Below are 16,027 nucleotides of genomic sequence, written 5' to 3'. Positions count from 1 at the left end.
AATGGGAACTAAGCAATTATCAAAACTAATGCTAACCAAACCGAAATAATACTGAAATTTAATATGCTGATCAACGTTGGCAGTGCTGAGGGAAATGGAGGGATGTGAGCTTTTAAAAGGGAAAATTAGTGAGGAGGAAGACTCGGTAAAAATAATTCTTGCTGTCATGCAGTTGTCAGAAACTGAAATGAGTGAGGGCACAGAGCAAATAGTGCCATCTTCTGGCAGTTTAATGAAAAATGTGTGCAATTTGGGATCGCAGGTGTGTGTGATACACTGGTGATACGCATCCATGTTAGAAGAGGGAATACGTAGGGTTCCTAACATATTCTTTTGAGACATTGGGTATAAAGGATCTAGATATGAGAAAATTGTATCAAATCACATAGGTTTGTTTTCCAAAATGTGGAATATTGCTGAAAACCCACTTGCGGCAAATGCCCACCTTGTTGCCAGCTTTGCTTCCCCTTGTCCTTTGACATCTCTTGACAAGCCCTTTGCGTTTAACCCTTCTGCCAAGGAGTAGGGCCTGATGGTATGAAAGGCTTCTGGGAAGAATTGCTTTAGTCATGCTTAATTGTTCAGTTCTGGTCTCTGGATGAACAAGAATTAATCTCTTCCCAAGGTGCTAAATACCCGTGCAGTCTGAGCCCAGCTGATTTTTTTCAGTTGCTCTGGAAGACTCAGCACGTGCTTTCTGGCTGGCATTCCTGCATCTCATTGGGGTCTCACCTTCCTCGTGTTTTGTTTTTCAGGTGGCACCAGAGAAATTGGGTCTGCTCTGACCAGGATGTGCATGAGACACAGGAGTATAGAGTCCAAACTCCGGCAGTTCTCAAGGTGAGTGGCTCTGTACCAGGCCCAGAGCTTGAGATTTGACTTCCCTTCACTATCATTTTTAGTGGGGAAGGTGTAAAGCTTTTTTCTGGCATGGGCTTTCCAGCTCATCTCTGACCCCATCGTTGAGAACAGCATGTATTTTCTCCCCCAACGCACTAGGTGTTGTGAAAGCCGGGAAAGGCAGGATGTCACTGCATGTTCTGGGAATTGGGCTTGTCACCTCAACTCACTTTAAATGCTGCCAATTCCCACTTTTTCTCAGTGCTGAGCAGCCGGCTAGTGATGTGACTGACCTGTCTTTGTTTTAGGACTTCAAGCTTTGTCACTAAGTTTTAAAGCAGCAGTAAATGTTGTGCTGCTTCCTCAGCTTACCTGAGAGGTCTTGCTGCCAAACTTCTTGCAGCAGACAAATATGGAAAAGGCAAATTCCATCATCCCCTTTTTGCAGTTAAAGTTAGACTGTAGAGGTAATGGGAGAGGATTAACCCACATGTAAGCTGGGCATAAACAACCTACTTCTTTAGTAAGTAGCAGTTTGCACGTGTGCCTTTTTAAACCAAAGACTAAAAGATATATTTGACCTGGGGTGAACCAAAACTGATGCTTCACCATTTGCCTGGTGACTTGTGATGGCTTCTTCCCTTTTAAAATAAAGAAGTTTATGAAATTGACTGAAGAGAGAACTTCTGCCTCCAGTTACCACGAGAGTTAGCTGCTTAAATAATTTGATCCCAATGTGATTAGCTAGGGGAGCATTCCCAGTACAATATCACTGGCTCCACTGGTGAGAGGCGAGGCGCACTGGTGTGCAGGGTGTTGTTTCCTTGTACAGCTGCTTCTTGTGCGTATCCGTGTGCTATTTAATTTTACAATCTTCGTGGCTGCATGGGACTTTTTGGTCTCTGGGGTATCCATTTAGACTGCTTTTTGTGTGAGTAGGATCTAACTCTTTACATTGGCCCTGTTTCAGGTCATTCCTCTGGTTTGCGCACTGTTCCTCACTGTCCTGATCTTCTGCACAGTAATTCTGGTTATCTTGTGTGTGGGTTATTTTTATTTTGATCCAGTCCTTTCTTTTGCTTTCTCCAGCTTAAACATTTTTATGTTCTGGTATTTACACTGTGACACTGGTAGCTGTCGCAGCAAAAAGTAAAAATACTCCAATATTGACCTTGGCTCTCTATATAAGAATAGGGGCATCTGCAGGATTTGATTGCTCTTTGTGTTTTTTCAACAAAATTAGTGCTTTAATTGACTGTCTGATAAACCCACTTCAAGAACAGATGGAAGAGTGGAAGAAAGTGGCCAATCAACTGGATAAAGACCATGCAAAAGGTAGTTACAGAGGAAGAATTCTTTAATAGGAATAAGATTGTAATACTAGTTTTTCTTCCTCTTTTTATGTTTGTTCTGGGAAACTGAATGATGTGCTTGAATATGTATAGCAACTTTTCTCTTCTAAAACACTCCCTCCCAAAGTGCCTAACAAGTTTTAACCCTTGCATATACATTTTGAAGCTTTGGCTTGTGGGACCCCAAAGGATGGGTTGTTTTTTTAGACCAGAAAGCAGTGACTAGTTTTAACTCTGTTAGCCCACTCTAGCTGTGCATTCTCCAGTAGTGCTGACGACTGGGGATGCCTCACTGACAGAGCAAATCTGCAAAGCCCCGGGGTGTCAATGAAAGCTAACTATAAGATCATGTAATGCCTCAGCCATAGAGTCCTCCAGAGAATTCATAGCCCTGTAAAACATACGGCACCACAACTTTTTCTCTGCTGCAATCCAGAAATGTGCTTTTGGCTTTGCAAAACTTTTTCCAGGGGCTGGTGGCCTTCTAGCACAGGTGCTGAAAGCAGCAGGCTTAAAAATGGAAGGGTTTTACTATGCCTTAAAAAAGCAGCATCACCATGATGTGTTATGGGAAGGGGATAACTACTGGGAAGGAGCATGCTTGGTCTCTGAAGGATTTGCTTCTTGCCCCACTATTCCTGTGGTCCAATAGAAGCAGCTAAATCAGTAGCTCTTAAAGAGGTTTCCAGCTTGTGCTCCAGAGAGCATTAAGGAGTTAGTGAGTAGAAGGGAAGAATCACCTAGGATCCTGCAGGTAGGGGTGACTCACCAAAGTGGCAGTGAGATATTTAGCATTTAGGGGATAAACCTGGGTGTTGGTAGTGCAGTTGGCCCCTTTACAGTTCGTTTGCCTGCTTTTGTTTTTCCATCTATAGAAGAGTAGTAGCATTGGCCTCCTTTGTTAAAGTGTATGTGTATATGTACATGCATACATACCTTTTATCTTTTTTATTTTTAAGTATCAGTTTTCCTATTTGGTACCTTTACTTTTAGTGTACCTGGACTAGAGATGGAATATTTTGTTCTGGGATTCTGATTCTCCCGGGGTTTGCAGCTCAGCTGAAAATGGGGACAGCTGCAGTGTGCTCCACTTCATGAGAAGGAGCTGGCAATGTGACCCTTCCTCATGCAAAGTTTTAGCACCCTCTCCCTCTGCCTGGCTTTCATGCTGGGTAGAGATCATGGGATATTCTATGCCTTGCCATTTCTGGATACTTGTTTTTGAACACAGATGTTTTGAGAAACCTGTCATCTCTGTTTTCCATTCCTGAGAGCGGTTGAGTGTCTGAAATGAAAAGCACTCTAATTTTGTACTGTGTTCTCAGTTGTTATTTCTGTAAAGGCTTTGTTTATTTGGGAAAGATTTGGTATGTGAATGTGCTCACACCCTAAAATGTTATATTAAGCTACACGTATAGGCACTACAAAATGTGAGTTCTGAGCTGCTTTGATTAATGGTAACTATCCCCTTAAAATATGTAGTCTAATATCTTTAAACATAGCCTTTTTCTGTGAAAAGCATCTGTTTTAACATCAAGTGTGTTGATACAGACACTGTGTGTTTTTTTTAGAATACAAAAAAGCCCGCCAAGAGATAAAAAAGAAATCGTCTGACACACTGAAGCTACAGAAGAAAGCAAAGAAAGGTAACTTGCTCCATACTTGTACTTTTAAAGCCTTCTCTGGTGTGCTCATTGACAAAGATTGAATAGCAGTAGGATTTTCTGTTGTAATAATTTGGTCCCCTGTAATGTGTTCCTGGTATATACTTGAACAGCAGGGTACAATTACTACGTGTCATTTAAATCGTATTCTGGAGCTGCTATCTAATGTTCTTATACAAAAGCCTTGAAAGTGTTTGTACAAAGTCAATCAAGTTTTAAAATAGAGCGTTGGCTGCTAACCTACTCCTGTTAAGAGCAGTGACATTGTAACACGACTTGTGAAGGTACCTGCAAAATCTTTGGGAATCTTTTGGAATAATATAAAAAAAGCCATTATGTAAATGTTCTGGAACTATTAACATTTCTCACTGTTCTCCCTTTCTACCACCTTGTTTTTTTTCCTAGCTGCCTATAATCTCCTAAACCTTACATTATTCCTCAGAGCGCGAGAAGGTGGCATGGGCTGTTGTCAGGGGGAGGGCACTTGGCAACCACAGAAAACTAAAAGATGAGTAAGAGAAGAAAGGGAGTTCTCCACAAAGGCAATCTGTCTTTCTTAGCAGCTGAATCTCATGTTCCCACCACTCTCCCACCACCATCTTGTCACAGGAGTTTCATCACCATGTCAGTGGAAACATGCATCACTTTGGTACCTGCAGCATTGCCATCGCTGAGGGTTTTACTTAGCAAAGTGCAAACCCCACGAGGCTTCATAGAAATGATATGGAGCTTGTGCAGAAGCAGACTTTCTTGTTCCCTTTCCTGGCACTGGGCTCTTCCCAGCTGGGTGGGAAGTGTGCTTTGAACAGCTCTCAGCCTGCAGGTTGCAACTCGTGCTTACCCTCCCGCCTGAAAACTGTGAGCCCAGAGACGAGCAAAGCAAATGCTGGGGCGGGGAGCTTCTTGAGCTTTTTTAATTTTGTGAGTTTAGGTCTATTCATGCATTTTCCAGAATAGATGAGCTGTCTCTAACTGTCCTTCCTAATAGGTGAGTCAATAATTATGTTAGCAGAGAGCCACATGGCTGGAATTTTTGCTACTACCCTTGAATTTTTGCTGGCTTGTTAGAGGGGTGAGAGAGGGAGGGGAGAGATGGAAGCCAGGAAGCAAGAGCATACCTCAGTAGGCTCTCTGTGTGTCCATGTGTTCATGGAGAAGCTTACTGTGTTCTAAATCAGAATGGTCATCTTGAGGGGGACACATTTTTTGTGATAAGATTGTGTTTTGGGGTGATGTTTAAACTTGCTTCTCGTTTTGTGTGGTGGATTGTCTTGACTTCAGACCAACAGCTTTAAAAAGTCTGCAATATGCCCTCTGTTTCTTTTCCTTTCTTCACCCCTTTCTGGTTTTATCACTTGTTGCCCCCCTGTAATGTGAGCAACCCTTCAACACATGGCAGGTGAGCACTGAGGAAAGAACACCCATGATCTGGGAAGAAGGAAACAGTTTTTGAATGTGTCTCTGTGAGAGACAATAAGGAACAGTTCAGATCAGTATGTACCAGTATAGACCAGTAAGGTCAGTTAAGACCAGTATGGATCACAGAATCACAGAACTGTAGGGGTTGGAAGGGACCTCAAAAGATCACCGGGTCCAACCCCTCTGCCAAAGCAGGTTCCTCAGAACAGGCTGCCCAGGTGGGCATCCAGACGGGCCTTGAATATCTCCAGAGGAGACTCCACAACCTCCCTGGGCAGCCTGTTCCCGTGCTCCGTCACCCTCACCGCGAAGAAGTTCTTTCCCATGTCGGTGCGGAACTTCCTGTGCTCTATCTTGTGGCCATTGCCCCTTGTCCTGTCCCTACAAACCACTGAAAAGAGGTTGGCCAAATCCCTCTGTCTCCCACACCTCAGGTATTTATACACATTGATAAGATCCCCTCTCAGTCTTCTTTTCTCCAGGCTGAACAGACACAGGTATCTCAGTCTTTCCTCATAGGGAAGATGCTCCAGGCCCCGTCTCATCTTTGTGGCCCTCCGCTGGACTCTTTCCAGGAGATCCCTGTCTTTTTTGTGCCAGGGAGCCCAGAACTGGACCCAGTACTCCAGGTGAGGCCTGACCAGGGCAGAGTAGAGGGGTAGGATCACCTCCCTGGATCAACCAGTACAACCCAGTAAGGACCAGAAACTAGCCCGATCCCCTATTTAGCCTACTTCTGAGTAGAGTAAATCTGCCTGCACTCTTGGAGGAGGAGACAGTGTTTTCTGGGTTCCTGTCTCCCTCCCAAAATGTGTGCTATGTCTAGGGAAGAGGAGGTCAGCACACGAATGCCTTGTCCTCCTTCAGGATTAAACATTTTTGAGTACAGAGTGAAACAGCCCTCATTTTGCTATCACTTTTATAGCAGCTCTGCTATGAGTTGTGTCTTTTTTTTTTTTTTTTTTAAATGTCATTCTCTTAATTTCGCTATGCTATGAGATGCTTTTGGCGTTGTCAGTGAACCTGCCGTATTTCTGTGTTGTATCCCTTGGAGTCACTGTCCCATGTGTGGTGTTTGGGCCCGGAGCACCAACTGAGGCAGGGTTAGAGCTGGTCGCAGGGGGAAGCGTACGGAGAAGATGGAAGTGATGAAGGCTCCCAAGTGGCCCCTGCAAGAACAAAGAGGAGCTGCAGTAGTCCTGGGGAGCTGACGGTTGTACATGCCTGTTCTCACGGCCCCTGGGAGGAGAGAAGCAGCGAGGTGTAAAGGTTCATGTGGATGTGAGAACGAACGGCCAAACCTGCCAGCCCCATGGGCGCCTGACACGGCTGGGCAGGAGGAAGAAGTTCTCCCAGCCTCCTGACAGGCTAATCTACAGCAGCTAAATTAAAAATATAATAATAATCAAGTACCTTTGCCCCTCTTTGCCTTTTTGGTCCGCAGCTTGAAGAAATGCAGTATTGGTCTGAGTGTGGTGTCAGATGTTCTGCAGACCTCCGTGTGTGCCCCCTTGGCAGATCTGTTCAGCGTGCTGTGTTGTGGAGTCTGTTGTTCCTATTGACACCCAGGCAAAAACATAATCCAGAAGGGGTTTATTTATAGAATGATAAAGCTGTGGAAGTAAATTCATTCTAGGTCACAAATGAGGTTTCAGCTATGGGCAGGAAAGCTCTCAGGCTGAGGACATGACTGCAACTGCTTCCCTGCAGCTCAGACTCACTTTTTTTTGTTGTTGTTTTGGCCTTCCCCAAGCAGGACCTGGCTGTTTCATTTTTTTTGTAAAGTTACTGACTCACCTATGGGAACTCAAAAATAACAAATTAATTCCCTTCCTAGCACTTGTAAGAGTATTTTTGAATTAACCTCATGATCATCCGTGGGCAAGTGAGAAGTTTGCTGAATTCTGAATTTGCTTAAACACGGTGCATGCTACTAAAAACATCCTTCCAGTTTTCTCTGCTGTGACTGGATGGGAAAGTGGTTCTCTTCTGCTCTGGGTGGCTCCAGATCTAGGAGCTGAAATATAACCCCATACTTTTCCCATTCACATCCTGGCAGCAGCATCCTCTCCCTGCCACACCAGGCTGCAGAGGCTCCCTCTCATAGCTGACTGCTGCATGTAGTGGCTCCGTGCTCCTTGCCTGCATCTCAAGGAGGTTTGGGAGAGAGGAAGCGGCTTGTCCTGCAGGTTGGGCACCCCACCTTGGCTCTGGGGCTGAATGCCTTTGGGTTTGCCTGCTGTCTGCCTTGTGCATGTTCTGGTTCCATGCGACCAACTGGGAAGGTCAGGCCTGGTGCTTAAGATTTATTAGAAATTACGTTTGCAGAGTCGGTGTGTTAATTGCAATAAAGGTGTTTCCAGAGCTTGCAGTGAGGGGGGAAACACCAAACTTCCCAAACAAAACAAAAAGGCATGGGGGTCCTTTGGGGAAGTTTTGGTAAAACCACAAATCTGCGTGTAAATGAAGGGCTTGAATTTTGAAAAACCTTACAGGTCTAATTTTCATTCTTTTTGTTGTCTTTGACTATAAAGAAGAATAAAAGCAGGTGCAGTCTAAACAGCCTCCTGGTGCAGCTCTCAGGTCCGTGCAGCCCCTGAGGGTGTCCTGGTGGCTGCATCCTTTCCCTTACACCCTGCTTCCCAGGGGATGAGGCTGCAGGGCATCTCGCCCACCCTAGTGTTGAAACTTAGCCCTTGTCTGAACAAACAGATCCACACGGCGTGTGGAACAGCAGGCATTTCTTAAATTGCTCTTTGTTTTCAGACAAACATTGGACAGCAGAAGTCAGCCCAGCTAACCTGAGTCAGCAGAATAATTATGTGTATACGTGCAATAACTTCCACGGTTAGGTTTCTGCTGAGTTGAGGCCTCCTAAGTGGATACAAAGCTGCTAGAAGCTGTGGAGGCTGTATTGAGTTCAGAGGAGAGAGAGCAGCTGTGGCTCTGCATGTAACTAATTCGGGAGGTTAACAAAGTGCACGATTTCTAGTTCCTTTTTTCTTATAAAAAAGTGTCTAACTCAAATGATTAGCTTCAAATACACATGATGCATGTGTGAAATCTGGAGTGCACGTGGGCTTTATTCTCTGTTTCTTTCGCCTCGGACACTGATGATTACCTGGACAGATTTCATTTCTGCCCATAACTTCTCCAGGGGGTTTCATTTTCAGGTTCTTCACGTGGCACTGGCCCACAAGCTTTGAGGAAAATGTTTAAATCCAAGCGGATTTGTGAAAAGGAGTTATATGATACATTCTCAATAAAATACCAAGGTTAATATAACATGTGTTAATGTAAAAACTTAGTTTTGTTTCTGAGTGATTTGTAGCACTTCGGCAGAGTGCCACTACCAGTCAGTACACTGTTAACCTCTTGCCCTGTTGATGCTGAGTATCCAAACCACCAACCTGTACTTTTGAGTTACTTACCGGTTTTCAAAAGTACTCTTACCAGACTTTTAATGAGGTTGAGAGGGTAGATGATTATTAACTTAATGTAATACGGTCAAAAGTGCTTTTTCTTCTCCTTCCTCCCCATTAGCGAGGATGACATGTTGGCGGTTTTTAGAGTCTCTGCAGCTCTTTTTGGGTAACACTCTGGTCTTTGAAACTGTAATACTGTTACCTGTTTGCAAGGATGATTGCACAAACCCCGTGACTCTTAACTAAAAACCATGAAGCTCTTCAATGTAATTATAAACGAGGAACACCTCGGTTCTTAAAGCAAATGCTGACTTTCCTATTCGAGTACTTTGCACTCTTCTACACCTGGGCGTGCTCTGTCTGGGGAGGGAGGACCCCAGGCCAGCCCGTCTCCACCACAGGATGTCCTTATTTCCCCCAACAATTTGACTGGGGCACGGTGACTGCAGTGAGCACCAGGAGTATGGCTAGGACTCACTGTGGGGTCAGTATGACACTGCTCAGAAAGGGAGAATCTAATTAGCAAACCATCCTTATCTGTTGTGGGGAAAAAAAACAAACAACCTCTGCAGAGGAGGCCTTAGTGCCTAAGGGTTTTTTTCTGTTTGTTCCCCCTCCTCTCCTCCATCTTATAATGCAAGCTCCACTTTATAAAAATTCAATGAAGACACATTGGACATGTTGCAGAACAATGACCAGAGATCTTTCTTTGACTCCTTATTTTCATTCCTTGAGTTTTGAATGCCACTTGACAGTTCCCCTCTTTTTGAGAGCAAGACAGGTTTATTGCAAAACTAAATATATATATTTATATATATAGTTTTTAAATTAAAATCACAGTTAATCTTTTTGATGTTCTTCCACATTGCATCAGCAATTAGTTTTCCATTTAATGACCAATCTATTAATGTAATTGCTGTAGAGAACATCAAAAAGCGCTGTGGTTACGAATACAGCACCTGCTGGAGTTCTGCAAGGTGCTGAGTTCCCCGTCCCGTGCGAGGGTTTGTGCCCTGTTCCACTCCATCGGCTTGACCAGCATCTGACACTTGGCTGTGTTGTGCCCTTTCGCTGAAACACCGGTTACCATGTTCTTGCCTAAGAATCTGCAAGCTAAACCAGGATCCTAAACTGATTTAAATCTCTTAAAATAAAAATGTGCGATAAATAACCGGGAGTTTAATTTACAACAGCTCATCCAGAAGCAAAGCTAATGCCTTTCTCTTTATCAGCAACAGAAGAGGTCAAAATAGTCTAGCCGAAACTGCTCGCTCTCTTGTCTTGGAGCTGATGATAATGTCTGAACTCTAGGAGTGCTGGAATACCAGTTTGACTTTTTTTATTTTCCTTTCTGTGTCAATTTTGTGTCCTGCAATTTCTCATCATGCGCACCTGCCTGACAGCTGAGGCTCTGGGTAAGTCTGTGCCATGCTGTAACCCTGGTGGCTGGTTATTGTAGCCCTTGCTGTGGCCTCTTTATGGTGTCTGGTCTCCACTAACTGCCTAGACTTTAATTTCTAATGAAACTAAAATATTGCATAATCTTAATGACCAAACCTTCTTATGATTGGTGTCTTCTTTTGGCATTTAATTGGAACACTGTAAAAGAAGAAAATCAGTACTGTAGATAAACCTCTGGTTTATTTTAGAAAGGGATTAACATGGACTGATAAATCATACAATAGTCATGAGAGAAGTTAAATGGAAGAGACACGTCATCAAGGTGATGCTCAACTAATTGAATATCTTATTGTTAATATGACTTTTAAAGTCTAGAGCTTAAAGTCCTTACTGTTGTTTTTTTCGTAAACCTGTGATCCAAATCCCCTTTTTTTCTGAAAATCGCATGCACCTTTCTTAACTGATAGATAAGAAATCACATAAAAGCCCATGCTGGGGAAGGGGCGGAATCAGCATCCCAATTGTTTCCTCTCCTGCTGCCTGATCACGTCTCGAGTCCGTTTGAATTGGAGCCTTGTTTCAGCTGTTGCCTTGCAAATGTGAAGTTGGTTGCCTTGAGATCTTCTTGCGAATGAAACGTGGGGTTTCTGGATTTGGGAGATAAATTCACACCTCCACTTGTAGGCGTAGCGGTGTGGCTGTTGAGGAGAAGCCTGGATTGATGAGAGGTCAGGACTCCTAACTGAGGTGCCTCTGCTGGGCTTCTGGAGCCTGGCACTGGCGCCTGCTGCTTGCTCCCTTCTGTGGAACCACACGTGGCGTTTTTCCTGGTTGGTAATGCAGTCTGCAAGTTCCCTTTGGTAATGTGGAACTTTTCTTTTAAGGGACAGCTTAGAACGTGTGGACGTTAGGAGCTATTGGGAACTCCAGTAACCTCCGGGAAGACTCAGGTTTGGTTGCTGAAGGGCTCTGGAGCTCGCCGCAGCAGTGAGGTTTTCCACCTCTCTGTAAACAGCTGCAGAATTCTAGATCTGTGTGAGTTTACGTGTGGGCTTTACAGTGCAGGGCTTGCAGGGGTTGTTCATCCTGGCACATGAAGCAGGTGGGCTCTTAGGATTTGGGAATGAATGACTTGGAGCCTGTTCTGGCAGAGGTGCACTCAGGGTTTTATGACAGAGTAAATTCTGTGTAAATTCTGCAGTGTCCATATTGAATATTCAGGTTCTGTTTCAGACACCTGGAAGATGTTAGAGGGAGAAGTCTTTAAGTGAGAATGTGGAAAATGATAATTTCATCAATATTTACTGCATTGCCTACTTCACCAATAGCAGCATTAACTTTAACACTCAGATTTGCACTGAGAACATTTACAAATCACTGTTCTTTGTTGTTACTGACAGCTTTGCTAGTTTAAATTGTCTTATAAAATATAGGCATGAAATTGAGTTGAAAATTAGATTTGCCTGTTTTTTTTTTCTGCCAAACATATGTTACCTAAGTTCTTTTCAAACAAGGGTTATTTAAGAAGCTGCATGAGGCTTTTAGCAATGGTTCTCACCGACCACTAGAACTGAAAGCACATTGGTCCTTTACAGCTCTTGCACATCGTGCTAGTGATGTGAATGAAGCACCTGTCCTGAAGGTAACATATTCAGACTGTCCTTGGAGTAGGAATTTGTGTTAGTAACAAGGAGAAGCAGTTCAGCTCTGCAGTTCAGTAGCTGTTAGTTGCTCGTGTCAAGCAGCAAGTCCCTGTGCAGTCGGAGCACGGTGCTTTCCTTCCTGGCAGGATGGGAGTCAGTCCGCAACCTCTGGTCCTGCATTTTTGGTTCCCTCTTCAACAGCAGAGCTCCAGTTTGAGAGGGTGGTTCTGAATTTCTCCTCCCTTTTCAGTGTTGGCTCATTCTTCGATGTGCAACTGGGTGTGCTCTGCAGAGCCGTCCTGCCATCACGCTCATTTCTAGCTGACTCCAGATCAGAGGCCCATGACTGCATTTGCCACTTCTGACCATTTCTAATGCTGTTTGGTTTTGGTAGGTCGTTCAGACCTGCTGGTGCCTTCTTTCAGGTGCACCGTTCCAGCTGCTGAATGATGAGCCTGTTCTGGAGCTGTTATCTGTTATTATGCTAACTGTATTGGTTTGGAAATGGTTCCAAACGGTAACCTAAAGCCCAGAGAACGTGGGCGAGAGGGAATAATGGATTGCTGATGTTCATATGAAAGTGTGCTTCATGGCCACAGGCAAAAATACTGCCATAGGTTGTCAGGGATACCCTAGTCATGATCTTCCTTCCCCTAATGCAAAGGGGAAAAAATTTCATTGCTCTCCAGTGGTCCATGTTCCCTTCTGGGATAGATCTAAGATGCTTAGCAAAGAAAACTGGTTCAATTGGGCAGAGATCTCGTCCCTCAAATTCCCAAGCTGCCTGAATGCTGTGAGAGGCAACTCGTGATTTAGGGAGCGGAAAGAGTTATGCCTGATTTCAAAAGGCTTGATAGATTGATGTCTGCATTAGGGAGCTTTCAAAGGATGTTAATAAAGCTTTCCTGCACCTAAAAAATGAGTTGCAAGGCTACCTGAAGAAAGAGCTGTATTCATGCCGTGTAAACATCTGACTTCAGAGCCTCATCCAAATGATTCATCCAAGCTTGTTTCCTGCTCTGAATTATACCCCAGACAGCACATGTGTTTCCACTGACGATGCAGGTGCCTAAGAGCCCTAGCATAAAAACAGGCCCCTAAGAGTAGCTGGGAGGAGATGGTACGTCTGCTGGCTTCCAGATTCACGTAAAGAAATATACCAGATCCTTCACAGTGTGATCATTAGCTTGATTGTTATCCTAAGAACCGTGTTGAGTTCAGTGGGTCATGCAGGTGGAAATGAGGTTTATTTTTGCCCCATGTTTTGAGTGCTCTGTTGCTCTGATCCAAGACGCGGTGCTCTGTGGGGTCCAAGTAAATCACCAGAATTCACTATAATTGAGCCTATTTTATGAGTGGAGTCCAGTTGCTTCCTCAGTGTCTTCTCACTGGTGCAGGTGAATGCATGTAAGGAGGATTTACTGCGTTGAGTGCATGATCAGCTGGTGGAACAGCTCCATGCTTACAGCACTTCTCCAGAGCTGGCCTGATGAGTGTGTCGGGTTAGATAGCAACCGATATATTTTGCATTTGATCCATCCACTGTAGTGAGCCAGTATCTAGGTATAAGCAGAGTCAGCTTATTTCACCTGTCATCATTTTTCGGGCATCTCTCCAAGTAAGGTTCTGAGCAGTAATGCAAGTCTCAGTTTCATAAGGAACATGAAAGAACAACTCCAGAGAAGTATGGGGTTTAATCACTGCATCTAATTGCAAAAAAAAAAGAATATGAGAAAGGGCCTGAAATGTACAGAAGAGTCTTCAAGCAGAAGGGCCCGGTTTGCTTCTTAAGGATGACGGATGAGGGATGAGAAGGCACAGGACCTTCAGAGAACCACTCGGTTCTTCTCTGAATTGTTTCTGGCAGATGCTAATTTTGAGAGAGGAAATAGGTAACTGCAGCGTCAGAGCCTTTTATTGTTAGGGACTTACTTCCAGAGTGGTTTTATGACCCCACTGCCCCAGTCGTTGTGATCTAGAGGACCAGACGGGTGTTCATGCTGGCAGCCCAGTACCCGGGTGGCCGTGCCAGTGTTGCACCGCACGTGGCTCTTTGAGGGTGCATCGCAGAGCTCTGTGCGTGGGTATCAGTGCAGGGCTATCTGGGCTATGGCTATCTCTGTACAGAGGTGATTTGGATGTATCCAGTCCTTAATGCTTCTAAGCCAGCATGATTCTCGTTTCCGTTCCTGCTCCCTTTCCTATTGCTCTGGCCGTGTAGTTGTGCTGGGGAGCACAACTCACTCCAGAGTTGGGAGAAATACATGCGATGATAAGGTGTTCCTCTGTAACCCTGACCTTGAGTCATTTGCACTCCGTACTAAACACATGAGGAGACTTTTTTTCTTCCTCATGCTCATAGTTTGAAATCCTCCGTTTACAGAGGTGGTTGTCCATAAGAACGGATTTTGGGTAGCTGCAACTCACCCACCATTTTAAATGTTATCTTCCTGGTATTTAGCAACAGCAGTATGGAATTGTACTTGGCATACTTAGTTTGCTTGTGTTGGTTCTGGGAGATTTGAGACAAACTTACCCAACGGAGGTTCTTTACAACCTCTGTTGTAAATTTAGGGGTGTAAGCTGCATGAAAAGACCTTACAGCGACAGCAGTATTGGCTCAGTAATACTGTGGCTAAGCAGCAAATCGTCATTACTAGAGGAAGGACTTTTTGCATGGTGTAGAACAAGTAGTTGGTGCAGAGTAAGGTGCTGAACTGTCACAGAAAGTTGTGGTATCGTGAGTTGACCGTAAAAAACACAGTGGAGCTTTTTGATTGCAGAACATCAGCTATTTTTTTTCGTAGACAAATGCAGGTGGTACCAGACATTAACGCGTGTTTGAGATGTTGATAGTTTTTTGGGTTTGGACTTTGGAATGAAGAAAGCTGTTTCGTCAGTTTCTTGTGTAAAGTGCTTGAATCCAGCCCTCCAGTGGTCAGTAACACATCCCTAATATCACCTCATACACAAGATTCATTCACTCATTTAGTGACTCTGCAGAGTTGTCATTAGGACCTTGCAAAGCACAAAAATAGGAAGGAAGAGGGACATATCTTGGGTTGGTTATTAATACCCCCGCTAGTAAGCTGTTGATTTTTCAAGTATGATCTGAAGGGTATTTCAGCTAACACTTTGAGAAGGTCCTTACGTGAAATGCTGTCTTTGGCTTGTTGGAAACTTTGTATTCAGCTGGATTTCTATTCTATGCAAAAGGGAAAAAGGTGCTCTGGAATGATTAATTCAACTGGGGAAAAATGCCTACAAATCTGAATGAAGGGAAAATGCTGGTTGAGACTTGAATTGCAAAAGCACAATCTGCCAGCAGTGCTGACTGAACACAAGGTTATTCCTCTGTGTGGATCCACAGTTATGACAAAACGTACTCTCGCTTGTTTCCTGCATACAGGACGGGGTGACATTCAGCCCCAGTTGGATAGTGCTTTACAAGATGTCAATGATAAGTACCTGCTGCTTGAAGAAACCGAGAAGCAAGCTGTCAGAAAAGCTCTGATCGAGGAGCGCGGGCGATTCTGTACTTTCATCTCGATGCTGCGGCCTGTAATAGTAAGAGCTCTCCATGTCAAGTCGGTGCTGTACACAGATTGTAGAGGTGGCCAATAGCCCCTACAAGGATTAGCTCTTTTTATCTTTGGAATTAATTTTTAGAGCCATAGAGAGAGGCTAGCCAAAGTTCAACCTGCATCTCTGCCTAGGAAGTGGTGAGAATTGGGCATTTTTTGTAGTCATTTAGAGTAATTCAGCATCTGAAGGCACTGGATACTTCAAAGAGGACTAATGGGGAAACAGTGGGCCCAGAGACTTAGGTGGGCTTGATTTCCTCCTGCATATGGATTTAAGATACTGTTAATGCACAGTTTTTTCCACTGCTTTTTTTTTACTTATCATCACATTTTAATATAAACCTTCCTTACTCCTACTCCAGCGCTAGGACTGATAAATTTTTCAAGACCTCCCCTGTGCATATAATGACATTATCTGACAGATTGCAGCCTGCTTTCATGCAGTTCGCTGGCAGCTCTTTTCCTCCTACATGACAGCTTTTTCAGTTCATTGAAAAGGTTTAAGTATATTTTCCTAATCTCAGGGTGTTTGAAGCCCAGCGATGAATTGCTTGTGGCTTTCTGCAAGCATGAGGCATTTCTGAAGGGCCTTCAGTGATCTGGGAAAACGTTCCCAGTGCTTGTTTACAAAGAGCATCAGCCTCAACAAAAAACCATGCTTGTAGAAGTAGGGAGCTGATGTGTGAACAGGTGGAGGTA

The 16,027-nt window shown here is 44.1% G+C and overlaps 1 protein-coding gene across 17 annotated transcripts in view; it reads left to right on the top strand.

Moving 5' to 3' along the window:
- MTSS1 (MTSS I-BAR domain containing 1) overlaps positions 1 to 16,027 on the top strand; it is a 123,206-nt gene that overhangs the window by 87,309 nt on the left and 19,870 nt on the right. For 9 of the 17 annotated variants that reach the window (XM_035317884.1, XM_035317890.1, XM_035317882.1 and 6 more), the window contains exons 4-8: positions 756 to 840; positions 2,084 to 2,175; positions 3,764 to 3,838; positions 10,104 to 10,115; positions 15,154 to 15,311. In XM_035317884.1, coding sequence (XP_035173775.1) covers positions 756 to 840; positions 2,084 to 2,175; positions 3,764 to 3,838; positions 10,104 to 10,115; positions 15,154 to 15,311 — 422 coding nt within the window. The remainder of the gene's footprint in view (positions 1 to 755; positions 841 to 2,083; positions 2,176 to 3,763; positions 3,839 to 10,103; positions 10,116 to 15,153; positions 15,312 to 16,027) is intronic. The other 8 variants (XM_035317897.1, XM_035317887.1, XM_035317893.1 and 5 more) reach the window with 1 other exon arrangement.

The sequence above is a fragment of the Oxyura jamaicensis genome, chromosome 2, assembly GCF_011077185.1.
Source record: "Oxyura jamaicensis isolate SHBP4307 breed ruddy duck chromosome 2, BPBGC_Ojam_1.0, whole genome shotgun sequence".
NCBI classification, from domain to species: Eukaryota; Metazoa; Chordata; class Aves; order Anseriformes; family Anatidae; genus Oxyura; species Oxyura jamaicensis.
This window is presented reverse-complemented; position numbering and strand designations above follow the sequence as displayed.